General features: G+C 45.8%; 2 protein-coding genes across 2 annotated transcripts in view; one reads left to right on the plus strand and one right to left on the minus strand.

Annotated features, from left to right (window-relative positions):
• Window positions 1-2289: 2289 nt before the first annotated feature.
• Window positions 2290-16062, plus strand: LOC107160279 (medium-wave-sensitive opsin 1). The gene is made up of 6 exons (XM_015506949.2): window positions 2290-2482; window positions 6467-6763; window positions 9474-9642; window positions 10594-10759; window positions 12561-12800; window positions 15856-16062. Exons 1-6 carry the CDS (start codon window positions 2329-2331, stop codon window positions 15964-15966), a joined length of 1137 nt encoding a protein of 378 aa, XP_015362435.1. The 5' UTR covers window positions 2290-2328; the 3' UTR covers window positions 15967-16062.
• A 232-nt stretch (window positions 16063-16294) lies between these two features.
• The window catches only part of Tex28 (testis expressed 28), a 21254-nt gene continuing 16211 nt past the window's right edge, over window positions 16295-21337 (minus strand). Inside the window, exons 3-4 of the mRNA XM_015506940.2 lie at window positions 17413-17548; window positions 16295-16741 (exon numbers count right to left, since the gene is read on the minus strand). Coding sequence (XP_015362426.1) covers window positions 16385-16741; window positions 17413-17548 — 493 coding nt within the window. The 3' untranslated portion in view covers window positions 16295-16384. The remainder of the gene's footprint in view (window positions 16742-17412; window positions 17549-21337) is intronic.

A 21337-nucleotide genomic window follows, 5' to 3' on the forward strand; every position in this document is an offset into this window, starting at 1 on the left:
GGAGTTCTAGGGGCTGCTTGTCACCTTCATTCAGCTCTAGCTCTGTCCAGCAGGCTAGGAGCTTTGTCATTAACAGCTATAGGATAAGGAACCTTTTGGCCATTTGCCTTTGACATTTGCAAAATTGTGATAAAATACATAACCATTTCCAAGGGCACAGTCCAGTGCCATTGAGCACATTCACGTTGTTGTGGAACCATCCCCATCATCCACTTCCAGAACTTTTACATCTTGCAAAACTGAAACTCTGCACCCGTTAAACACTAACTGCTCCCAGCCTCTGGCAATCATCATTTTCCTTGTTATCAATCCGTTTACTCTTGGGATCTCCTAGAAGCAGGATCATACAGTATTGTCCTTTTGTACCTGGCTTCTTTCACTGAGTATCATGTCCTCAAGGGACATCCATGTTGTAGCATATGTCAGAATTGCCTTCCTTTTTAAGACTGGATAATATTTCATCATATGAAATATGTATCCATCCCTCAATGGACACTTGCATTATGCCCCTCTCTTGGCTGTGGTAACTAATGCTGCTGTGAACATGACTGTATTTCTTTGTGGATCACATTGTAATTCCATGTTTGATTTTTTGAGGAGCTGACAAACTTTTCCACGGTAGCTGATCATCACAATCTAATTTTAGAATATTTTTATCGTTAAAGAATCCCTGCACCTATTAAGGATTCATTCCCCAATTCCTCTCTTCCAGTGTCCTGACAATGACTAATTTTCCCTCTGCCTCAATTGATTTGCTTATTCTGGGTGTCTTGTATGACATGATAATTCAATACATGGCCTTTTGTGTTTGGCTTCTTTCATTTAGTGCGATGTTTCAAGAGTCAGCTGCATTGTAGCACACGTTAGTACTTCACTCCTTGTTATAGCTGAATAATATTCCTTTGCATAGATAGATCACACTGTGCTTATTCATTCATTTATTGATGACTTTTGAGGTTGTTTCTACCTTTTGGCCTCTATGAATAGTGCTGCTATAAATATTCGTATACAAGTTATTGTGAGGACATATATTTTCCAGGCTGAAGATGAGCCCTCACAAGGCTATGGCCAGGACACTTTACTTCTATTCCACATAGAACCTCTATCCTAGCACCTGGCATGTGGCAGACACTGACTAACTCTAAGAGCCATTCCTGATATACACAGCCAAGCTGAGGCTCCACCTGGTTCCACTGTTTAACCCGGGCCTCCCCTATGCCAGCAGGAGAAGCTGTTTTGGCAGGAGCCATAAGCATGGGGCCAAGAGTGCTGAAGAATCATAGCACTAAGAATGGAGACATGAAGGCCACCAGCCAATGTGGCTTACTGAGTTTAAGGGGCCAACTTAAGGAGGTGACTTAAGACAGCTGAATTTCAGGACTGAGTTGAGGAGAGCTGGTGGAAGCCATGAGAAAGGATGTGCTCCCTAATTGGGAACTGTGGAGGAGAAACAGGGGTCTATAGTTGGCAACCGAGATAAAGCTACAGAATTGGACAACAAGTGGCCCCTGCCAAGTGTGGAGCCAGCATCAATCAGACTGCTGTGGGTGAAGAGGAATGGCAGAGGTAGTCTGTCTGAAACACTCTGTCAAGAAGGAGGCTGTGACCAAGGGCAACCCAAGGAAAGATTGTAAACTAGAACTGGCAAAAGCAGAGCACCCTGTGGGAACCCTGAGGTGCTGCAGCAAGGCTGGTGCATGGAGGAGGGCCTGCACAGGCACCTTGGTGACCAAAAGGGCTGCAGCTCATGGGGAGTAAGGGCAAGGGCAGAAGTTAAAGCAATGCACAGCGGAGCTGTCCCCCAGGGCCACAAAGTTAGAAACTGGGCCCCAACCTGGGGGAGGAGCCCCACTGGACACATTGTACCCATTGGGCCCGCTGAGATGGCCTGTCCTTCAAGGAGATTCAGTTCCAGACCCCAGTTCTGAAAGGTCTCCCAGGGAGAGCCAGATGAGAAAGGAAGGTTTGGGCTTTGGACTACTTCCTTATCCACATCCTAATTTGAAAATCCTACCCTTGGGTCCACCTGACCTAACAGTTGGTATTGCACAATACAAGAGAAGAGAAGACACATAAACGTGATCAAGGGCCCCATAGGCACCTCTGCAAGCCCACGGGGGGTGGGGGGTCTGAGTTTAGTTGCCAACAAATCCCTCTGAGCTGCCCTTGCAGGCTGGCCTTAGGAGCAGGGAAGAGGGGTGGGAGGAGGAGGTCTAAGTCCTCGGCCCAATTAAGAGATCAGATGGTGAAGAGTTTGGGAGCTTTTAAGGTGAGGAGGCCTGGGCTGATCCCATAGGCTGGTATAAAGCGCCATGACCCCCAGGCAGTATGCAGGGCTGGCAGGCATCAGTGACAGGGCTTTCCACAGCCATGGCCCAGCGGTGGGACCCCCAAAGGCTTGCAGGTGGGCAGCCGCAAGACAGCCATGAGGACAGCACCCAGTCGAGCATCTTCACCTATACCAACAGCAACGCCACCAGAGGTGAGCGAGAGGTGCTATGCAGGCTTGACCGTCAGGCAAGGGTGGTTGCACTGGGGGCCTCCAGCCACCCTCCTGACTCCAGGGAATCTCTCTTCTATACATCCCACCATCTCCCTTAGCTTTCATGATGACATGAATGGGGGGGTGTTTTCCTGATATAAAATGACACCATACTATGAAAGATGCATTTTCAAACACCACATAGGCTTCCCTAAGCTGATAAGAATCCATGTCCACTGAAGGATTCAGAAACTCTTTCTTTATGGTCTCTAGTCATTGTCTACACTGCTGGTGGGCTTTCATTACATAAAACTCTCTGGCGGCTGCCCCTACCTGGGGAAGGAACTGGTTTTACACCTCCTGAAGCTTCAAGGAGGCTGGAGGACTGGCCTGGAGCAATACACCAACCCACCAACCAATGGGGAAGCTGGGGGAGGCAACTGCAGAAAGCGAGTAACTTCGAGAACCTTAAGGTTGAAAGAGACTCTCGCAGCCATCTTGTCCCAATTCTGTGTGTAGGGCACACAGCCTTTGAGTGCTCACTTCTGGGGAGAAGTGACTGGTGCCTGGGGCAGGCTTTCCATTTTGAACAGTCCTAGTACACAGAGGCACGGCCCAATCAAAAGGTGAAAAGTCTCATCAGGGCAGCCCAAGCTCTGCCCCTGGAAGTTGCCCAGGCAAAAAGCTTTGTATGTGGGCCCTTCAAAGCACTGAGGAGGCTAGTGACACCATTATCCCCTGGCACCCATCTCCAGGTCCATCCTCAAAATCTCACCTCTGTCTTGAGTCAGCAATATCCCACTGAACTCATTATCATTTTCCTGTGCCTTGGTAGCTGATCTGAAGGTCTGGCTAGAGGCAGGTTGGTGTGTTGATGTGTTTTGGCAAGCTGACTTTATTAGGAGGGCCACTTGTTCTGGGGGTGTGAGTGGTTGCTGGAACTCAGTTCTCAGACCCAGCAAAGCATTGGAGATGTCAAACATACTGACTCTAATCTTCACTGACTAGCTGGACTACATTGATAAAGGCCCTATTTCTACTCTTGGGCTCCTTAGGGGCACAGGGAATATAACAGAGAGGATAAATACTGGATTCTTTCCTTTTATTTCTCCATTCCCAAAATAATGACTTGGCTCACCAGTGGAGGCCAGTGTGTTTTACATCTGTGTCTCCTTTATCTTCCACTAAGAATCCAGTTGTTCAGGAATTGGAGTGGAGCATCATGTGATTACTCATTTGCTCTATTTCATAACACACACACACACACACACACACATCTCAAAATAAGGATACCAACATTACTACCAATAACATGATTACCAAAAACCTAGCATTTGTACAGGTCTTTTGATCCTTAGGGTATTTGCTACTAGGTCATGTAGTCACACTGGTGTGATTTCTGTCTTGTTAGAACAGTCCCTCTCTATGGGATTATATTACTGACTGGATAGGCAGTTTCATTTATTTCATTAGTTTCATTTATTTTGTTTTTGATAATCAGGGGTTGCTTTTTAATTTTAATTTTGTTTTATATTATGTAATAAAGTAGTTATAAGTTTACAAAGAAAAATCTAGAATACAAGGTGGATTTGAAGAGCTCCATATTCCCTGTCGCATCCACACCAGATTCTCTTCCTCTTTGTACGTTTTTATTTCTCTTTCTTTTCTTTGTTTTTGTTTGTTTGTTTTGCAGTACTGAGGATAGAACCCAGGGAATGCTCTGCAAGCACTAGCCACTGAGCCATATCCCTAGGCCTTCCTACATTTCTTAGAATTAATTTGCTTGGAAGTTGACTTTTGATACTCTTCTATTGCTCAATTCTTCATGAAACCAGTTCCAGAACTTTCAGAAGAGAGGAGCAGACCAAGACACTCACTCTGGTAGCACAGCTAGAAGCTCCTGTTCCCTCCCCTTTCCCCACTGATGCTCAGACCTGGTCCTTCTTTGCCCCACTTGTACCTGCTCTGTTCAGTTTAGACTCTATCAGTTATTTGGGAAGGTCCCTGGCTGCCTTGTTTTGAGAGACTTTAGCACCTAGACTGTTCCAGTCCTTTCACTTGTCTACACACTGGAGTTTTCAAAACACTTTCCAGTTTCAGCTGCTTTTCTCCAATTAATCTGCTATACTTTCTGGGTAAGATGTGTTGGCTATTTTGGGGTTTTCTGTTCTTGGGTCTATTGGAAGGCTCATTGCTTTGCTTTGCTCCTTTTGTATAGAGACTGAGACCATGGGGTTCTTCTGTTGTCAATGGTCTTTCTGCACAGTTTGTATAGGGGGTTTTGGGAATTCCTGTGCAAGGTTTCTAGGAGGTCCTTGTATGAGAAACCAATGGAATGCTTGCACAGAGGGAAACAGTGGCATCATGGGGCCCAGTTGTGCTGGGGGTGAGATTTCCCTGTCTCTCCTAGCCATAGCTAGGAGAGCTCTGTTTTCCTTAAACTATTTTGGGTTGGGTTTTTGCAACACACAACTGAAGCATCCTGATAAGTACAGGTGGCTCTCCATGGATGTTTTCCTAGATGCCGTGAGGCCTTATTATATGGCAGCAGAGACTGAGGCTTGAAATCCCTCAAAGTATTCTGCCCAAAGTCATGGTGGCAAAAAAGTTTATTTAAATAAAAAAGTATAGAACCTCTGTAGTATAATAAAGTGAACTACTCTCCTTTTTATTCTGAGTTTGTTAGGGCTTCTATGACAGAGTGCCGCCATCTGAGTGGCTTAAACAACAGAAATGTATTGTCTCTCAGTTTTGGAGACCAGAAATCTGAAATCAAGGCATGCCTCTCCCCTAGTTTCTGGTGGTTGCTGGCAATCTGTGGCATTCCTTGGCTTATGGAATCTCTTTCTTCATCTTCACATGGCCTTCTCTCTGTGCGTCCAAATTTCCCCCTTTATATAAGATCACCAGTCCTATTGGATTAGGACCTCATTTCAACATGATCACTTCTATAAAGACTCCATCTCCAAATAAGGTCACATTCTAAGGTGCTGGAAGTTAGAACTCCAACACATGAATTTGAGGGGGAAACAATTCAATTCATAACACATTCACTTATTCATTCTCTGAGCACCTATGTTACGTTGGACACTATATGTAAGATGATTGAGTCACAGTCTTTGGTGAGGAAGATAAGACTTGTACACTGGTGTCTTAGTATGGGCTGCTATAAGAAATTACCAAAGACTGTGTGACTTTTAAACAATAAAAACTTATTCCTCACAGTTATAGAGGCTATAAATCAAGGAAACAGCCTGGTTGGATTCTGGTGAGGGCCCTCTTTCCAGTTACAAACTGCTGCCTTCTTGCTGTGTCCTCATTATATGACCTAATTATCTCCCAAAGGCCTCTCCTCCTAAGATTACCCTGGGGGTTAAGATCTAAGCATGAATTTGTGGCAACACACAATTCAGATGACGACAACTGGTCACCCCCAATATGTGCTAGAACATGATACAAGGGAGTGGTTGGTTGGCTTCCCAAGTGGGCCTTTGAAGTGACATTAGCTGGGGAATCTGGAAAAGCTTCTGGAAGGCAAATGCATCCGAGCTGGGTTTACAGAGGACTCTGGGAGCAAAGGTATAAAAACCAAAGGACATGGAGCATGCACTGGAAGCAACATAAGAGGTGGGATGGGGAGAAGGGATAGGGAAGCAGAGAAGCAATGGTATGCAACTGTCACTCCAAGTGGTGACTCAACTACTGGGAGCTGCAGATCAGCAACTGGCAGAGACCATGAGGAGTTCTGTTCTTTGTTTCAGGTTGCCAGTGTAGGTAACCATCATGCAATGGCCTCTAACTTGAGAAACAGGAAGAAGGGGAGCTAGTTTGAGAATAAGCAAAGGCGAGGATGATGGGCAGGAAGTGGGTGGGGGCTCAGTGGGAGAGGCTCTGACAGGGGAGGGAAAGGTGGAATTGGGGCACCAGTGCAGGTGGGCGATGCTGCTGCCCAACTCCTCTCTCTATTCTACTTCCTGCCTCCAGGCCCCTTTGAAGGCCCCAATTACCACATTGCTCCCAGATGGGTGTACCACATTACCAGCACCTGGATGATCATTGTGGTTATCGCATCCGTCTTCACTAATGGGCTTGTGCTGGTGGCCACCATGAAGTTCAAGAAGCTGCGCCACCCTCTGAACTGGATCCTGGTGAACTTGGCAATCGCTGACCTAGCAGAAACCGTCATTGCCAGCACCATCAGTGTTGTGAACCAGTTCTTCGGCTACTTCGTACTGGGCCACCCTCTGTGTGTTGTGGAGGGCTACACTGTCTCCGTGTGTGGTAAGCCAGGGAGACCCCACCTGGTGTGTGTAAAGAAAACCCCCACATGACAAACCTTGAGGTGCATCCATAGTGTGTGTGAGTGTGTGGTGCAAATATGAAGGGAGGCAGACCCACAAGGGAAGCTGGGTCAAGGCCATCACAGGAGTGGGAAGACAGGCTTCCAGGGTTGTGGAGGCTGCCATTTGAGCACCCACTTCATACTCTTTGCTTGAGTCCAAGACACCATGAGTTCCTACTCTTGAGACAGCCTCTGCTGGGGGACAACCACTTTGGGGCTGTGTGGCTGGCCAGATAATCTCAGAACAGTATAGGAGGGGAGGGTTCTTGACACCCTGGACAGAAGTCCCACCTGAATCAGAGATGTGTGCCATTTCATCCCATCTCTCAAGCCAGACTCCTTTGCCTCTTGCTTGCCTACACAGTGTATGCTTCCCCTAAGGAAAGACAAGATTCTCATTACAGCTTTGGGGATATCAAGACTAGATCACAGACCCTTTTCTTCATTTCCACCACTAATATCCTTGTGGGCCACAAATGGCTCAGGTTCATAAACAGTGGCCAAGAAGTACCAGTATGCCAGGCTCTTTGCTGGGGAGGGGGACTGTTCCAACATAGTGAGCACATGATATCCTCTTAGTCTTCTCAGAGGAGAAAATGGTAAGGAGCGGGCATGGAAGGTTGACAGTCCAGGGAGCAGAGTAACAGCACTGTGGTTCTTTTGAGCAGACACGAAGTGGGAAGGTCTAAGTCTTGGAATCCATGAATGTTATACTCAGGAGTAGAGACTTTATTTCAGGACGAGGAGCCTGGAGATGGGGGACCCACCAATGGGCCTCACTAAAACCCCAGTTGCCTAACCAGGCACCCAACATCCACCAGAAGCTGCTCCTGCTCTTGCCTCCTGGCCATTCTTCTTAGCCTACTCCCTGCCTCTTGCCTCACACTAGCAAATGATGGCTCAGACCAAGGAGGTGCTGACCCACATGCCAGCACTCTCCCAATGGTATAGAAGTGAAGTGACTGAGTAAAGTCACAGAGAGAAACTCCATCCCTTGAGTCCATTGCTTTCTGTGGCAGGTGTGTGCTTTGTTGGCTACATCTCCCTTCCCAAGGTGCCCCTTGCATCATCTATCTCTGCTTGTGCCAGGTCTTCCTACTTGCCTTTCTCATGGTGTTTCTGTAGTTGTTGTATTGTTTTGTTTGAAATGAGGTCTCCTTTCTATGTTGCCAAAAGGCTGGTCTCAAACTCCTGGAGTCGAGTGATCCTCACACCTCAGCCTCCTGAATACCTAGGACTACAGGCACACGCCACCACACCTGGCTCCTCACAGCGTGTTCTTGGGTCATATGGGTGCACTTTGGCATAAGTTTTAGTGCCGAGGACACCCTTAGCCCTCTGGGAAGACTTGTAAATGCATGAAATGATATCTATAGGACTATAAAATCAGCTCATTATATTGAAAAATAATTTTCAAAGTATTAAATATTAATTAGTGACAGTCTTTCACTAAAATACAAGTATTAAAAGTATTTATTAAAAGTCTTAGTGAGGACTGGGGATGTGGCTCAGTGATAGAGTGCTTGCCTAGCATGCATGAAGCCCCTAAGTTCGATCCCCAGCACTACCAAAAAAAAGAAAGAAAGAATTAGTGACACTGTTCTGTACTAAAGTATCAAATAACAGAATCTACCCTGACAACCACTAAAATTCCAGTGTAGTAAAGAATGTGGGTGATGTTTTGAAAAAAGTCCACCACCTCTATAGAGTAATAGGAAAACAACTATGACTTCTCTGCGTATTGCTAATACTGCCACATTCACAATAGAAGGAAATGACAAGTGTCTATTAATGAAATGAAAGATGCTGCTTTTCCACCTCAGGTCATGGAGCCCGGAATTCTGTGTGCCAACCTCTGGGACAAAGGCAGGAGATGGAAGGCTGTCTCACCTGCCCAGCTCTGGTTGGTTGCGGGGGATCTCAGCAGTTCCCAAATGCCTAAAGGAACTGGAATTGGCAGGAGGGGCACAGGTTACTAGACACAGCCCACTTCCTTGCTCTTAGTTGGAACAACAGCATCTCAGAGTCATGCTGGTATGGATATGGCCATCAGAGTTTCCACTGATGGTATCAGAGGAAGGAAGGACTAGTGACAAAGAGGACAAGAAGTACCAACAGGGCCCCCAAGGGTGAAAAAGTACAGGCCTATCAGCTGCTATGGTTCTTTCTTGTGTCCTCTTTGGTGATGGGATGCAGAGGTTGAGTGAGCTCCAGAAGTTCTAAGCTGCCAGCCTCAGGATCGCATGACTGGCTGGCATGAAACTTAAATAGCCAAACTGAGAGCTCTGAGCGCCTGCTGCAGAGGAAAAGCAGTTGACATTAAAAAGAAAGGAAAGGAAGAAAGAAAGAAAGGATGGAAGAAAGGAATGAAAGAGAAAAAAGAAAGAAAAGGGGAGAGGAGAGGAGAGTAACAAGGTGGAGCAGGGATGGAATTAAGCTGCTAGAGCTGGTGAGGAGGCAAGGTGGGGAAAGAAGCCCTTTGCACCCAGGACCTGAAAACACTTTTTTTGGAGAATTAAGTTGGCAATTTGGAGGGGAAATGCTTGATTTTGAAAGCTGTCTGCTACTCTGACAAGGAAACAGTGATGCTGGAGGCTGTTTGTCCTTTGCTTTGTCTCAAAGTCCCCCTCTGTCTGCTCTCCCATGTAGGGATCACAGGCCTCTGGTCCCTGGCCATCATTTCCTGGGAGAGGTGGCTGGTGGTCTGCAAGCCCTTTGGCAATGTGAGATTTGATGCCAAGCTGGCTATTGTGGGCATTGCCTTTTCCTGGATCTGGTCTGCTGTGTGGACAGCCCCACCCATCTTTGGTTGGAGCAGGTAAGGGTGCAAGGGAGCCAGAAATGTGGCTGGCTCCTTTAGGGCCAAGTGGGAAGGATCAGACTTTGTAACCTTGGGGGCAAATCATTTCCTGTGCATAAAGTGAAGGGAAGCACAAGATTCTCCCCAGACTCCTTCAAGTGTGCAATACACATGAATTTGATTGGCTGCAATATAGAAATGGTCCCTGATGCTGGGCAAGTTTGGATTCCAGGGCCCTCTTGCTAGCTCTGTGCTAGACCTTTCTCATACTTTCTGCCTCTTTCCCACATTCAGAGGCTTCTTAGGATGTAGGTACACCTGGGCCTGTAGGTCCTCTGTATCCTGGCCAGGATGATTCTTTGGGAGAAGACCCTAATTTATGAGTAAATGACAGATATTTGATCAGGAGGGACAGGACACAGATGACACATTTGCCATCTTACATGACAATCTTAAGAATAAAATCTTGTCATGTTTAGAGAGGGAAGCCTCTTTCTTTGGGAAGCTTCCATCATTCTGGGGCATAGCCAGTTGGTGAGCAAGTCCCTTTTTACAGTCATGGCCTAGTTGACCTGAGAAATAAAAATTCAGGTAGTCACAGCAGTTCTTAAATCAGAACAAGAGGAACTCTTGCCTTCCCTTTGAAAAAAAGAGGTGTAATAGGGTGATGAAAATCTTCTGGAACCAGATAAAAAGAGAGAAGGTGTAAGTCCTTGGAATAAGCAAAAGTTTCAAAATCCTACCCAAGGCTTGTCTTTTGGGGTGGTGAAAATGTTCTGGAAGTAGAGTTGGTGGCTGCACAACCTTGTGAATATTAAATGCCACTGAACTGTTCACTTCAAAATGGTTCATTTCCTGTAATGTGAATTTCACCTCAATTTAAAAACTGCAAGTTAGGAGTGTACCTGGGCTGGGGGTCCCAGGTTGCCCCAGCCTGCATCAGGATGGGCCACTGGCCCTTCTCTTCAGGTACTGGCCCTATGGCCTGAAGACATCCTGTGGCCCAGACGTGTTCAGTGGCAACTCATACCCTGGGGTGCAGTCTTACATGATGGTCCTCATGGTCACCTGCTGCATCATCCCACTCAGCATCATCATTCTCTGCTACCTCCAAGTGTGGCTGGCCATCCGAGCAGTAAGTCCCCCTCCCTCCTGACCTCACCCCTGGCTGGCAGGGTGTCTGGGTGAAGACAGAGGCTTACCTGGTGTACTCTCCTGCCTCCAAGCTGCTCTGCTCTCAAACCAGTCCACTGAGAATCTTAAACTATTGTTTTTAAATCCTCAGATAAGTGGATTCCACCCCTATAAGAAAATATTAAGACCTGGTGATGTGAATCAGGCAGTTCCTTTGGGTGCACACCCAGGGTTCCATTTTGGCCCTGGATCCCTTGTCTTCATCCATGCAGGATGGGAAGAGACTGCCCTGCCCTCCTGCTTCCAATTAGGGAGCAGAGCTGAGTCTTTCCCTTGACCCAGGACAGTTCTCTCATGGAGTGAAGCCACCAGAGCATCCTTATCCCTTTCACAGGGCTGTTGGGGTGGACCAAGGAGTACACTTGAGAGTGTCATTTGTCCCCTAGACCTACTCTCCAACTTCCTGTGTCTGGCCCTCTACCCTGGAAAGCTGATCCCATACATAGCCACCCCCCCCAATGTTACCCCCATGGCAGCTGGATTATCACTAGGGAGCCCCTTCAGGAAATAAGAGCAAAGGAGAAGATTAAGATTGGGTCCTGGGATACTGAGAGCTCTGTGTTCCCCTTGTGGTCTTACCCACACCATAAAGTTGTCCCTTTGTCTACCAACTCCCCTATCATTAGCTCCATCTCCACATATCATCTGTTAACTGAGGGGACCTTGCCTGACACAGGTAGCAGAAAGCCCTCCAGGGTGGTGCCTTTCCTTTGTGAAGCTCCTTATGTCCAAAATCGGATCAGCAGATGCTTACAAGCTCTGCCTAGAGGAAGCCATGGACTTGTGATAAGCTCCATCACCTCAATGCCTTGGGCTGGAGGCTGCAATTTAGTCCCCTGGGTTGGCGCTCACATATCAGAACCAACTTAGTTGGCTCCTACAGGTATCCAACCATGGCTTGGGCAGTATTAGCTCTGGGTCTGTGGGGCCCAGCCCTGCTGTCCCAGACCTCACAATCCCAGCCCTCATAAATTTTCTTTCATCCCAACTCAGTTAGCTACCTGCCATCAGGTATGGATGAAGACAAAGAATCCAGGGCAGTTGTCTTTTGGGGTGGTGAAAATGTTCTGGAAGTAGAGGTGGTGGCTGCACAACCTTTGTCTGCAGTCTGGCCAATCCTGTTCTAGAAAGCCTGAGAGAATTGCATGTGTGACTCTGGTATTACCATTGGGCACCCTGCCAACCTCTAGTTTAGCTAGAGCAACCTCGGCTGCTTTTGCCTCCCCCGCCATTTCCTACCATGTTAGCCCTTTCATTCTTTAGTGCTGGGGATTAAACCCAGGGCCTCACACATGCTAGACAAGTGCTTGCCTACTGAGTTACATCCTCAGCCCTCACTCCTTCATTCTTGACCCTCTGGTGATCTGTTTAGGCCCCCACTCAGACCTGAGCACAGGAGGGGACTTCTGATAAGTGATTAGATGAGGCTAAGGAGATTAGTCTCTAATTCTCCTTTCCAAAGCTCCTGCCAGGATAAATCCAAAGACCTTCAAAGAGTCATCCTTGGCCAGGACAGCTGCTTACTATCTCAAAGCCCAAGCCTTAGTGTCTGCCCCAGGCAGGACTCAGGTGAAAGCTGGCCACCTCCAGCAGGGTTGGGGTAGCAGGTGACCATCTCTTCCTACCCTCATCTCCCTAGCCCTAGGTCACCCTCCTCTTGCTGCCTCCCTGACTATTGCCCAAGCAATAACAAATACAGAACCCCAGGTGACTCCCCCACTCACTGTTCCTCTCTCCCCAAGGTGGCGAAGCAGCAGAAAGAATCCGAGTCCACCCAGAAGGCTGAGAAGGAAGTGACGCGCATGGTGGTGGTGATGGTCCTTGCATACTGTCTCTGCTGGGGGCCCTACGCCTCCTTTGCATGCTTTGCTACTGCCAACCCTGGCTATGCCTTCCACCCTCTGGTGGCCGCCGTACCAGCCTACTTTGCCAAAAGTGCCACTATCTACAATCCTGTTATCTACGTCTTTATGAACAGGCAGGTAAGAAATGCCATAAGCACATCAAACTCCACAAGAACATACCCCACAAGAACCCAGTGAGGGTTCCTACCTGGAATCATGTCTTCAACAAAAAACCCACAGAGGATTTGAGAAGCCTGATAATGACCCTCTAGGATAATGAGTAGGAAAAGGCTAAACATGTGACCCAACTACAGCCAGTCATTCATCTGGCCATTAGCAAAAGTCTTAGGCACATACTCTGGAATCTATTTCTCATCTCAGCCAGAGGGAGATACTTCCCAACATGCTTGTGTGCTATAAGCTCTTCCCTCTTCTAGGTATTATTACTAGGGTCATCAAGCTTCAGGGGCTCTCCTGGAATTCAAATGCTCTAGGATTCAGTGAACTCCTCTACATTGACCCTAAGGATACCATTCTTGGTTTTACAGACTCCATTCTTCTCTTTATTTTTCCACTTTCAAACTGTAACTTCTTGAATTTGTCTTCCTATAAGAACAAAAACAAGTTCTTCTTTGTTGTACTGACCAATAATTTAAGAGTGTTCATGGGTTACTTCGGGGGAAACACACTTTGGTCTTGCAATGGTCTTGCCTAATGGAAACCATTCCTATATGGCTTTGGTAGCAAGTTGCACATGACTCCTAGATTCTCTTGGTAGGTTACAGGTGACCTCATCATCTTCTAAGTGCAGCTCACCTTACTCTTCCTTGAATCCATCATGTACATTTCATTAAGGTGCAGCTGTTACTTGATAGTAACCAGAAAATTCTGCAGGGTCTTCCCATTTCACCAGACTCAATGTCTGACTTCCAATCCACTGTTCTTTCCACTTTCATCTTTTGTCCTCTTTTTCTTTTGCAGTTCTGGGGACTGAAGTTGCCTAGGCAAGTGCTGCATCACTAGGCTAGTGCTGCATCACTGAGCTACACCCCCAGATCTGCTCTTCCATCTTAACAGCTGCCCCATGACTCCATCCCCTTCAGCTTGTCCCTGACTGTATTAAGCCAGACATTCATTAAGCACCCATTCTTCCTGGTAACTTCTTAATAGTAAGTAGGACTGTTTCTGTAATTGATTCCTGAGAACTGTCTTGTTGGCATGTCCATGCCCAGAGAATACAATTTGATCTCTGGTTCACTTCCTCTCTTTCAGGAGGATCTCTTTTTAGATCTGGTTTCAGTTTTTGGAATCCTAAACTATCTTGCCAAGTACTCTCTCTACCTGATTCTTTTCATTCTGCCTTCTAGAGCTCCCTCTTCTAGACAGATGTCTATACTTCTGAATCTTGCCAGACTTCTGAACTTTGCTTTCACCCTTTCCATATTGTGATCCTGTCCTGCTGCATTCTGAGAGAATTTTCTGGAATGAAGTTCTGTGAGGACATAGGGTTTTTTTTCTTATTTTCACTGCTATATCTGCCCCCCAGAACACAGAGTCTGGCACATAGTAGGCACTCAGTAAGTAGATGTCAAATGCATTTGTTGACTGAATTCCTTAGCCTTCTCTGCCAGCTCTTTAGCTGAGTCCATTCTGCTGATCAACCTGTTTCTTATTAATTTCAATAATCATCTTTTTTATTTTTAGAATTTTGATGAAAGAGGGAGCTGGAGGTAATCAAGAACAGGGCTGAAATATTTAGGGAGTAATTTTGATCGAATTTCTCAAAGCATCATGGGTAGTTGAGTAATGATATGAGATGTAATTGAGAAATTATCATGACCCAGATTTCTTCAGGAATCAACCAGCAAACAGAAGTACCCTCCTGTTACCAGAAGACTTTCTTGGTAAAGAGATGAGGGAGGTGGCTGGACTGTTGTTGACCTAGTCCTTACCTAATCCTAAAATTGATGGGCTACAAATAAGATCACAATCACATTCATATTTACTAAAATGCCTATAAGCCTCTTGCCAGACACTTTAGAAACCAGTCATTGTGTGCATGGTCTCCTTAACTAGCATTGTATTTGGTCACTGCATGGGTATCTTGGGGCTGCCATAACAAACTACCACAAACTTAATGAATTATAACAATAAGAATTAAGTCTCTCTCAGATCTGGAGGCCAGAAGTCTGCAATCAAAGTGTTGGTAGGGTTGGTTCCTTTTGAAGGCACTGAAGGAGAATGAGCCCTGTACCTCTCTCCTAGTTTGTGGTGTTTGCTGGCAATCCTTGGTGTTTCTTAACTCAAAGATGCATTACTCCAATCTACCTTCACATTTATATGGCCTTCTTCCCTCTGTGTCTGTGTCACTATGCCCAAATTTTCCCCTTCTTATAAGAACATCAGCCATGGGATTAGGGTCCACCCTAACCAGTATAACCCCCATCTTCACATACATCTTAATTACATGTTCAAAGATCCTGTTTCCAAATAAGGACACATTCACAGGTTTCAGTGTTGGGACCTGAACATATCTTTGAGAAATGCAATGTAACTCACACAAGTCAGCATCAACTGCTAAATTAGATAAATCAGATGTCCATCAAATGTTATGACTTGGCTATGAGGGATTCTCCAACCAAGCTCATGTGTTAGGCAGTGCAGGAACGTTCAGTGGTGAAATGATTAGATTATGAGAGCTATATCCTCATCAATGGATTAATCTATTTGATGTGTCAATAATATAAATGTACTACTAGCTGGTAACAGTATGCACATGGGCACACTGGGAGCATGCCCTTGGGGATTGTGTCTTTGTAGTCAGCTTCTCCTTTTGTTTCTTCTTCCTGGCTGCCATGAGCTGAGCAGCCTTCTCTGCCAGGCCCTTCTGCCATGATGTTCTGCCTCAACTCAGGGCAAGACTAATGAATTCAGCTGGCCATGGACTGAACCTCTAAAACTGTCAACCTAAAATAAATTTTTCCTCCTATAAGTTGTTCTTGTCAGGTATTTTGGTCAAGTGATTAAAACAACTCCCATGTACAAGAAATGACCTAAGCCTTCCTCCAACCCTCTGATAGGATTCTGAGTGGGAAACAGGAAGATGTGAAACCATCGAGATGACAATGAATGCCCTTTAGAACTGCACACTGGCCCCTTCTGCTTTGCTGAATAATGCTTTCTGTCCTTCCAGTTTAGAAACTGTATCTTGCAGCTTTTTGGAAAGAAGGTTGATGATACCTCTGAACTCTCCAGCGCCTCAAGAACAGAGGCTTCATCTGTCTCTTCAGTGTCTCCTGCATGAAGTCAGCTTCCTACCTGTCCCACCCACTGTGGCTTTGGCCATGTCTCCCCTTCTTCTCCATCCCTGTGAAATAAATATAATTTCTCTTTGCCAAAACCAACAAAGTCACAGAGGCTGCTACTGCAGTTTGGGGCCACCTGAGCAATGGGTCTTGAGAGGGTGCAAGGAAGATGAAGAAGAGAGCAGCAGTACATCATGGACTTTAATCTTTTCCAAGTCCCATGTCTACAGATGGCATGGAAGCATCATAGCAAAATGGAAGTGCGAGGCAGGTAGGCATCTGCATACATCTCACCAGGTTGGTGGTTATGGAATTAAAGAGCTGTGAAGTAGCTGTCTAGGGAGGGCTTACTGGCACCCTAAACACCCCCAAACAGGGAGGACACTAGCAAACTCAGGTGATGGTCCTCCCAGCCCCTTAAGATCTATCCAATGGAGGCTTGGAGTTCTTAGAGTCCAGTCTCCACTTTGAAGGGACCCATGCCTGCCAGTCTACAGTGGCGATGGTGTGCCACTTCTGCCAGGCAAGGGCCCCAAGCAAGAGCAGCATGAGTGCAGTGAATGTGCGTAAGCGTGAGTGGATCAGAGGCAAGGGGCAGGAGCACAGAGTGGAGACAAAGACCAAGAGGGCTGTGGCCAGTGTGAGGAGCAGGCTCACGAATCTGAACAAATACTCCTGGGGACGGCTTCTAAGGTTTGCCATCATCTCCACTTGGGTGACTCGTTGTAGAGTTTCTAGCTTGCATATTCGACTCTTGAAAGTCTCCATGACCTCCTGCAGGCAACAAACACATGCACACTCACCAGAAATCAGAATGAAACTGTGGTCATTTAATTGAGTTGCTGGGGGTGTGCAACATGTATTGTTGAGTTGGATCTTTTGGGAAGGACCTGGAGAATATCCAGGACATGTACAATAGAGACAGAGAGCTGCTATGGAGGGCCGTACTGACTTGGTCATGCTCCCCTGTCCACTGTCTCCTGAGGCTGAGGACCTGCTTGGGACAGGGTCAACCAAGGACAGCAGTAAGAGCTATGGGTATGGAATAGAGTAAGGGGTGGGAAGCCAGGTCCAAAGGAGAGGTTCTCAGAAGCTCTCCATGTACCAGCATCTTCTGGAACTTGTCAAGTCCCACCCTGGATCTGCAAGTCACAGGCTCCAGGTTAGGGCCAGCGACTGCTCCTAGAGTGAAAACTACATTGCCAAAGCTCCCAAAGCAGCTAGTCTGGATGGTGGGAAGTGAAGCTCATGTGAACATGAAGGGTGGACGTCGCTAGCTTTAAAGCAAAGGTGTGGGTTGCCACTGCACACTCAGGAGGGAGATAGCTGGAAGATCCAGCTCATGCCCTGGTATGGGGGCATCAGAATGGATTCACTCTTCCCTACATCCTTCTTACTAGCCCTTTCTCAAAAGCCACCCCCACCTCAGCAGCCAAGGTTCTCACCCATATTTCCTTGGCTCTCTCATAGGACAGATAGGACATTTTCTCTTCAGTGCAGGCCAGATTCTGCTTGAGATGGTAAATTGCGTCCAGATGCCCCTGAAAGTGATCATTCACCTGTTCTTCAATCACTGCTTGTCTTGGGAACAAGAGAAAAAGTAACACTCCCTCAGTACCACACTCAGTGCTCATGCCAGCAGGGAGCACCCTGCACCTAGACTAGACTTGGGTTCCTTCTGCCTCACCCTGGGCTCCAATTGAGGACAACCTACTCCTCCAGGTCTGCCTGGGAATGCCCCAAATGCACATCAGTCACATGTACACTGATATTTAGATATATCTTGTATTTAGTTACTCTCTAGTAACAGCTTTACAAAAACTGCCATAGACTACAAGTTATAGAAATGAAAATCTAAACTACCTGTGTATTATACTAAATTCCACAAAGATCCCAGGACCAGTGTTTAGCGTTCAGTAGTTACTCCTTAAAGCCATCTTTATTATAGTGCTCTATGCAATGTCCAGAATAGGTCCACCTACAGAGACAGATGAGTGGTTGCCAGAGACTTGGGGTGGGGAAGACAGGGACTGACTGATAATGGTATAGAGTTTTTTTGGGGGGGTCAATGAAAATGTTGAATAATTATATATGGTGATGGTTACACAACTCTATAAATATACTAAAAACCAATGAATTGTACACTTTAAATGGGTAAAATTTATGGGATGTGAATTATATCTCAATAAAGCTGTTGTTTAAACAAAAACAAGATATTTGATTGTGTTAATGGTTACACAACTCAGTTAACTTAATAAAACCACTGAGATGTAGTTAAAATGGCACCTTTTGTGATTTGCAAACTATATCACAATAGATATTAGAAAACACAAGCAAAATACCATTACCTATTATGTAAACAAACAACTAGTAAAATTGTTATGTATATAAACATACAAGTACTAAAAGTATGAAAACTTGCCAGAAAAGATAGGCACACAAATGAGAGTTGTGAGGCCAATAGAAGGGGAATGGAGGGAAGGGGTAATGGGAGAGCTCTAACTGAATATTTTTAAGTTTTATTTCTTAAAAAATAAGATTCAAAGTAAATGTGGCAAATGTTAAAGTTCAAGAAAGTGGGGGCCGTTGATTATGCTTTTCTCTATATTTTCCCTGGCCTGAAATATTTTATAACTGAAAAACTTTTTTGAAATTTCAGCCAATCATAGACTGAAGCCTTTGAAACCATGAACCAGAATAAACCTTTCCTCCCTTGAGTTGATTTATAATAGGTATTTTGTCACAGCAATGGGAAGCTGACTGACACAGCCCATTGCTAACGGCATTCCAAGGACTATTCTATTTGTCCCTGCTCCAGGTCCCTGTTGAAAACAGTTGGTCACTGCTCACAGAAGGGGGAGTCACCAGGGTGTCTACTCTGAAAACAGATTCCTCACTACTGTCTTTCCATTTATAAGAATGATCTGGCTGGAAGAACATTCAAAGTGTTAACTCTGGTCAAGCATATATTCATGGATATATTCATGAATATGAAGTCAATGAATAGGTTCTTCATTAATATATTTATAAAAATATATGAACAGATTCCTGAATAAGATTATAATTAACAATATTTTCATAAAGATATTCTCTCAGTCTCCCCTTCTCTGCTCCCCAGTCTCCTTCTCCTCTGGCAGCAGTATCCTGGCCCTAATGCACTGACTCCTCCCTGTGTCTTCCCCTCTGTCCAGCTCCTACTGTCACAAAGGCAAATGGAACACTCAGGAAAATGATCTTAGGAAGATAAAATGATGACCAGACAACCAAAGCACCCCTCAAATATTACAAAGCTGTTAAGACTACCCACTCCAATAAAAATAGTTTCCTTCAAGAGTATAGTTTTGATCATCTCTGAGAATTGGCTTTTGGCAAGGTGAGCTAGAACATGAGGCTAATGGCCTGCAACTTGGTCGTGAAGTCTTGGTGGAGAGCTGGATACAGGAGGGATGGAGTAGCACAGATAGTTAGTTATCACATCACCCTGAGTACATGTGCAAAATGAGGGCCTGGGGAGAGCTGGGGATATGCCTCAGTGGCTAAGTCCCCTGGGTTCAATCCCCAGAACAATGAAATCCCCTGAGAGCCCAGGTTATGAGGTGTCCAAAGAAGGTAGATTGGTGAACAGTATCAAATATGATGAAATAAGGTAAGGAAGGCAGTGTTAACTATTGCAGAGATCATTCAGAAACGTGGGGCAAGGCATTCCAGTGGGTTGGCAGGGCAGAGGCCAGATGCTGTGGGTCAAGGGGGAAGCAGGAGGCTACAGAATATGGACAGTGGATGGGATGGGATCAATGCTTCAGAAGTCTCACCTAGTAAGAGGGGACCATGTTTATTTGCTAGGAGATAATTTAATAAAGCATGTGGGACGGCAGACACATGAAAGAGAGACTAGACACCCAAAGTCCTGGAGGAGACCAACAGGGATGGAAAGCACAGAGCTGGGCTGGGAACCACTGCTGTGACCTAAGGAGACAGAAATATTCTGAGGGCAGACAGTGAAGGCCAATGGAAAACTGCTGAACCCTATTTTACCCATGAACTAGAGAGACTGAAGGTATTGCAAGTGCAAAGCCAGCGTCACCAACTTAGCAAGGACCTGAGCAACTTAGTGAGACCCTGTCTCATCAATAATAATAAAAGAGACTGGAGATGTGGTTTAGTGGCTAAACCCACTGGACTCAATCCCTGGTACCAAAATATATAAAAATAAAAAGAGACTGAAGGAAAGAGCCACAGGGTCCAGAAGAGAACATGAGGCCAAGAGGAAACTGGTAAATTGAGAGAAAGTGGTTCAGAGGACTGGTTCTGGGGTCATGTCACCCTGTTTAAGACTCCTCTCTGGAAATTGCTTGAACAAGCTGTTGAACCTATTTGCACTTCATAGGGGTTGAAAATAACAATAATAAAGAATACCATTGACTTCCTAGGTTTGGGTTAGGTAAAATAAATGAGATAGTACACGTTAAGCACTAGTAGGCTACCTGGCAAACAGAAATGCTTACTAAATGGTTGTTGTTGTGTTTATCAAGTGGCAGGGTCAAAGATTGAAATGGGTTAATGAAGACTGAAGGGCAGATAAGACAGGAGAGACAGCAGAAGCGTAGACAAGGACCCTGGCTGGAAAAAAAGAGGGTGGGCTTGAAGATGACAGAGATAAGGAACACCATGGAAGGCTGGCAAACTCTGTGCTGTAATTACAGAGCAGTTGACTAAAGTGGAGTGGAGGTCAAGGCTATTGAATATGAGAATCCAAGGTGTTAGATGGGGTACTTGTCCCTTTAGACAGTATCTCTCAACCAGATCATGCTGCCCCCACTTACCCCATAAAGAGGTTCCATATGGCCTGGCAGCAGATAAGTTCAGCTATTCAAAATCCTGAGTTTTCCCTCTTCCCTAATGACAGTTTCAGAGGATCTCATCACCAAACAATGCATACAGACTTCCCTTATGAGATCAGGAATCCCATAGACCAAAACCCCCAAACCTGTTGAGTTATTTTGAGGCAGAATCAGAAGAAAAACCTGGCATACTGAGGCAAGTCCCCCTGTAAAGGTCAGATAGGGGAGAAGAAACCAACAGAAACTGAGAATAAAGCCAGGGGATTGTGGTATCAGAGAAGCTAAGGAAGAGTAGTGCTTTTGTAAAAAGAAGGAATTTTTGTGCAGAAAGATCCTGCCTGTCAAATAAGAACATTACTGAAAATTGTGCAGTGTCCTTCTAACATGGCAGTCTTCCAAGACCTCAGCCACAACACAGGGACCAAGGATCGGGTAGGGAGTAGAAGGTAGTGGCTGGAGGTACATGTAGGGTCCAGGGATGGTTTTCGTGTTTCTTTTCCCTTTCTTTCTCCCTCCCTCCCTCCCTCTC

This window comes from Marmota marmota, unplaced genomic scaffold (assembly GCF_001458135.2).
Source record: "Marmota marmota marmota unplaced genomic scaffold, marMar, whole genome shotgun sequence".
Taxonomy (NCBI): Eukaryota; Metazoa; Chordata; class Mammalia; order Rodentia; family Sciuridae; genus Marmota; species Marmota marmota.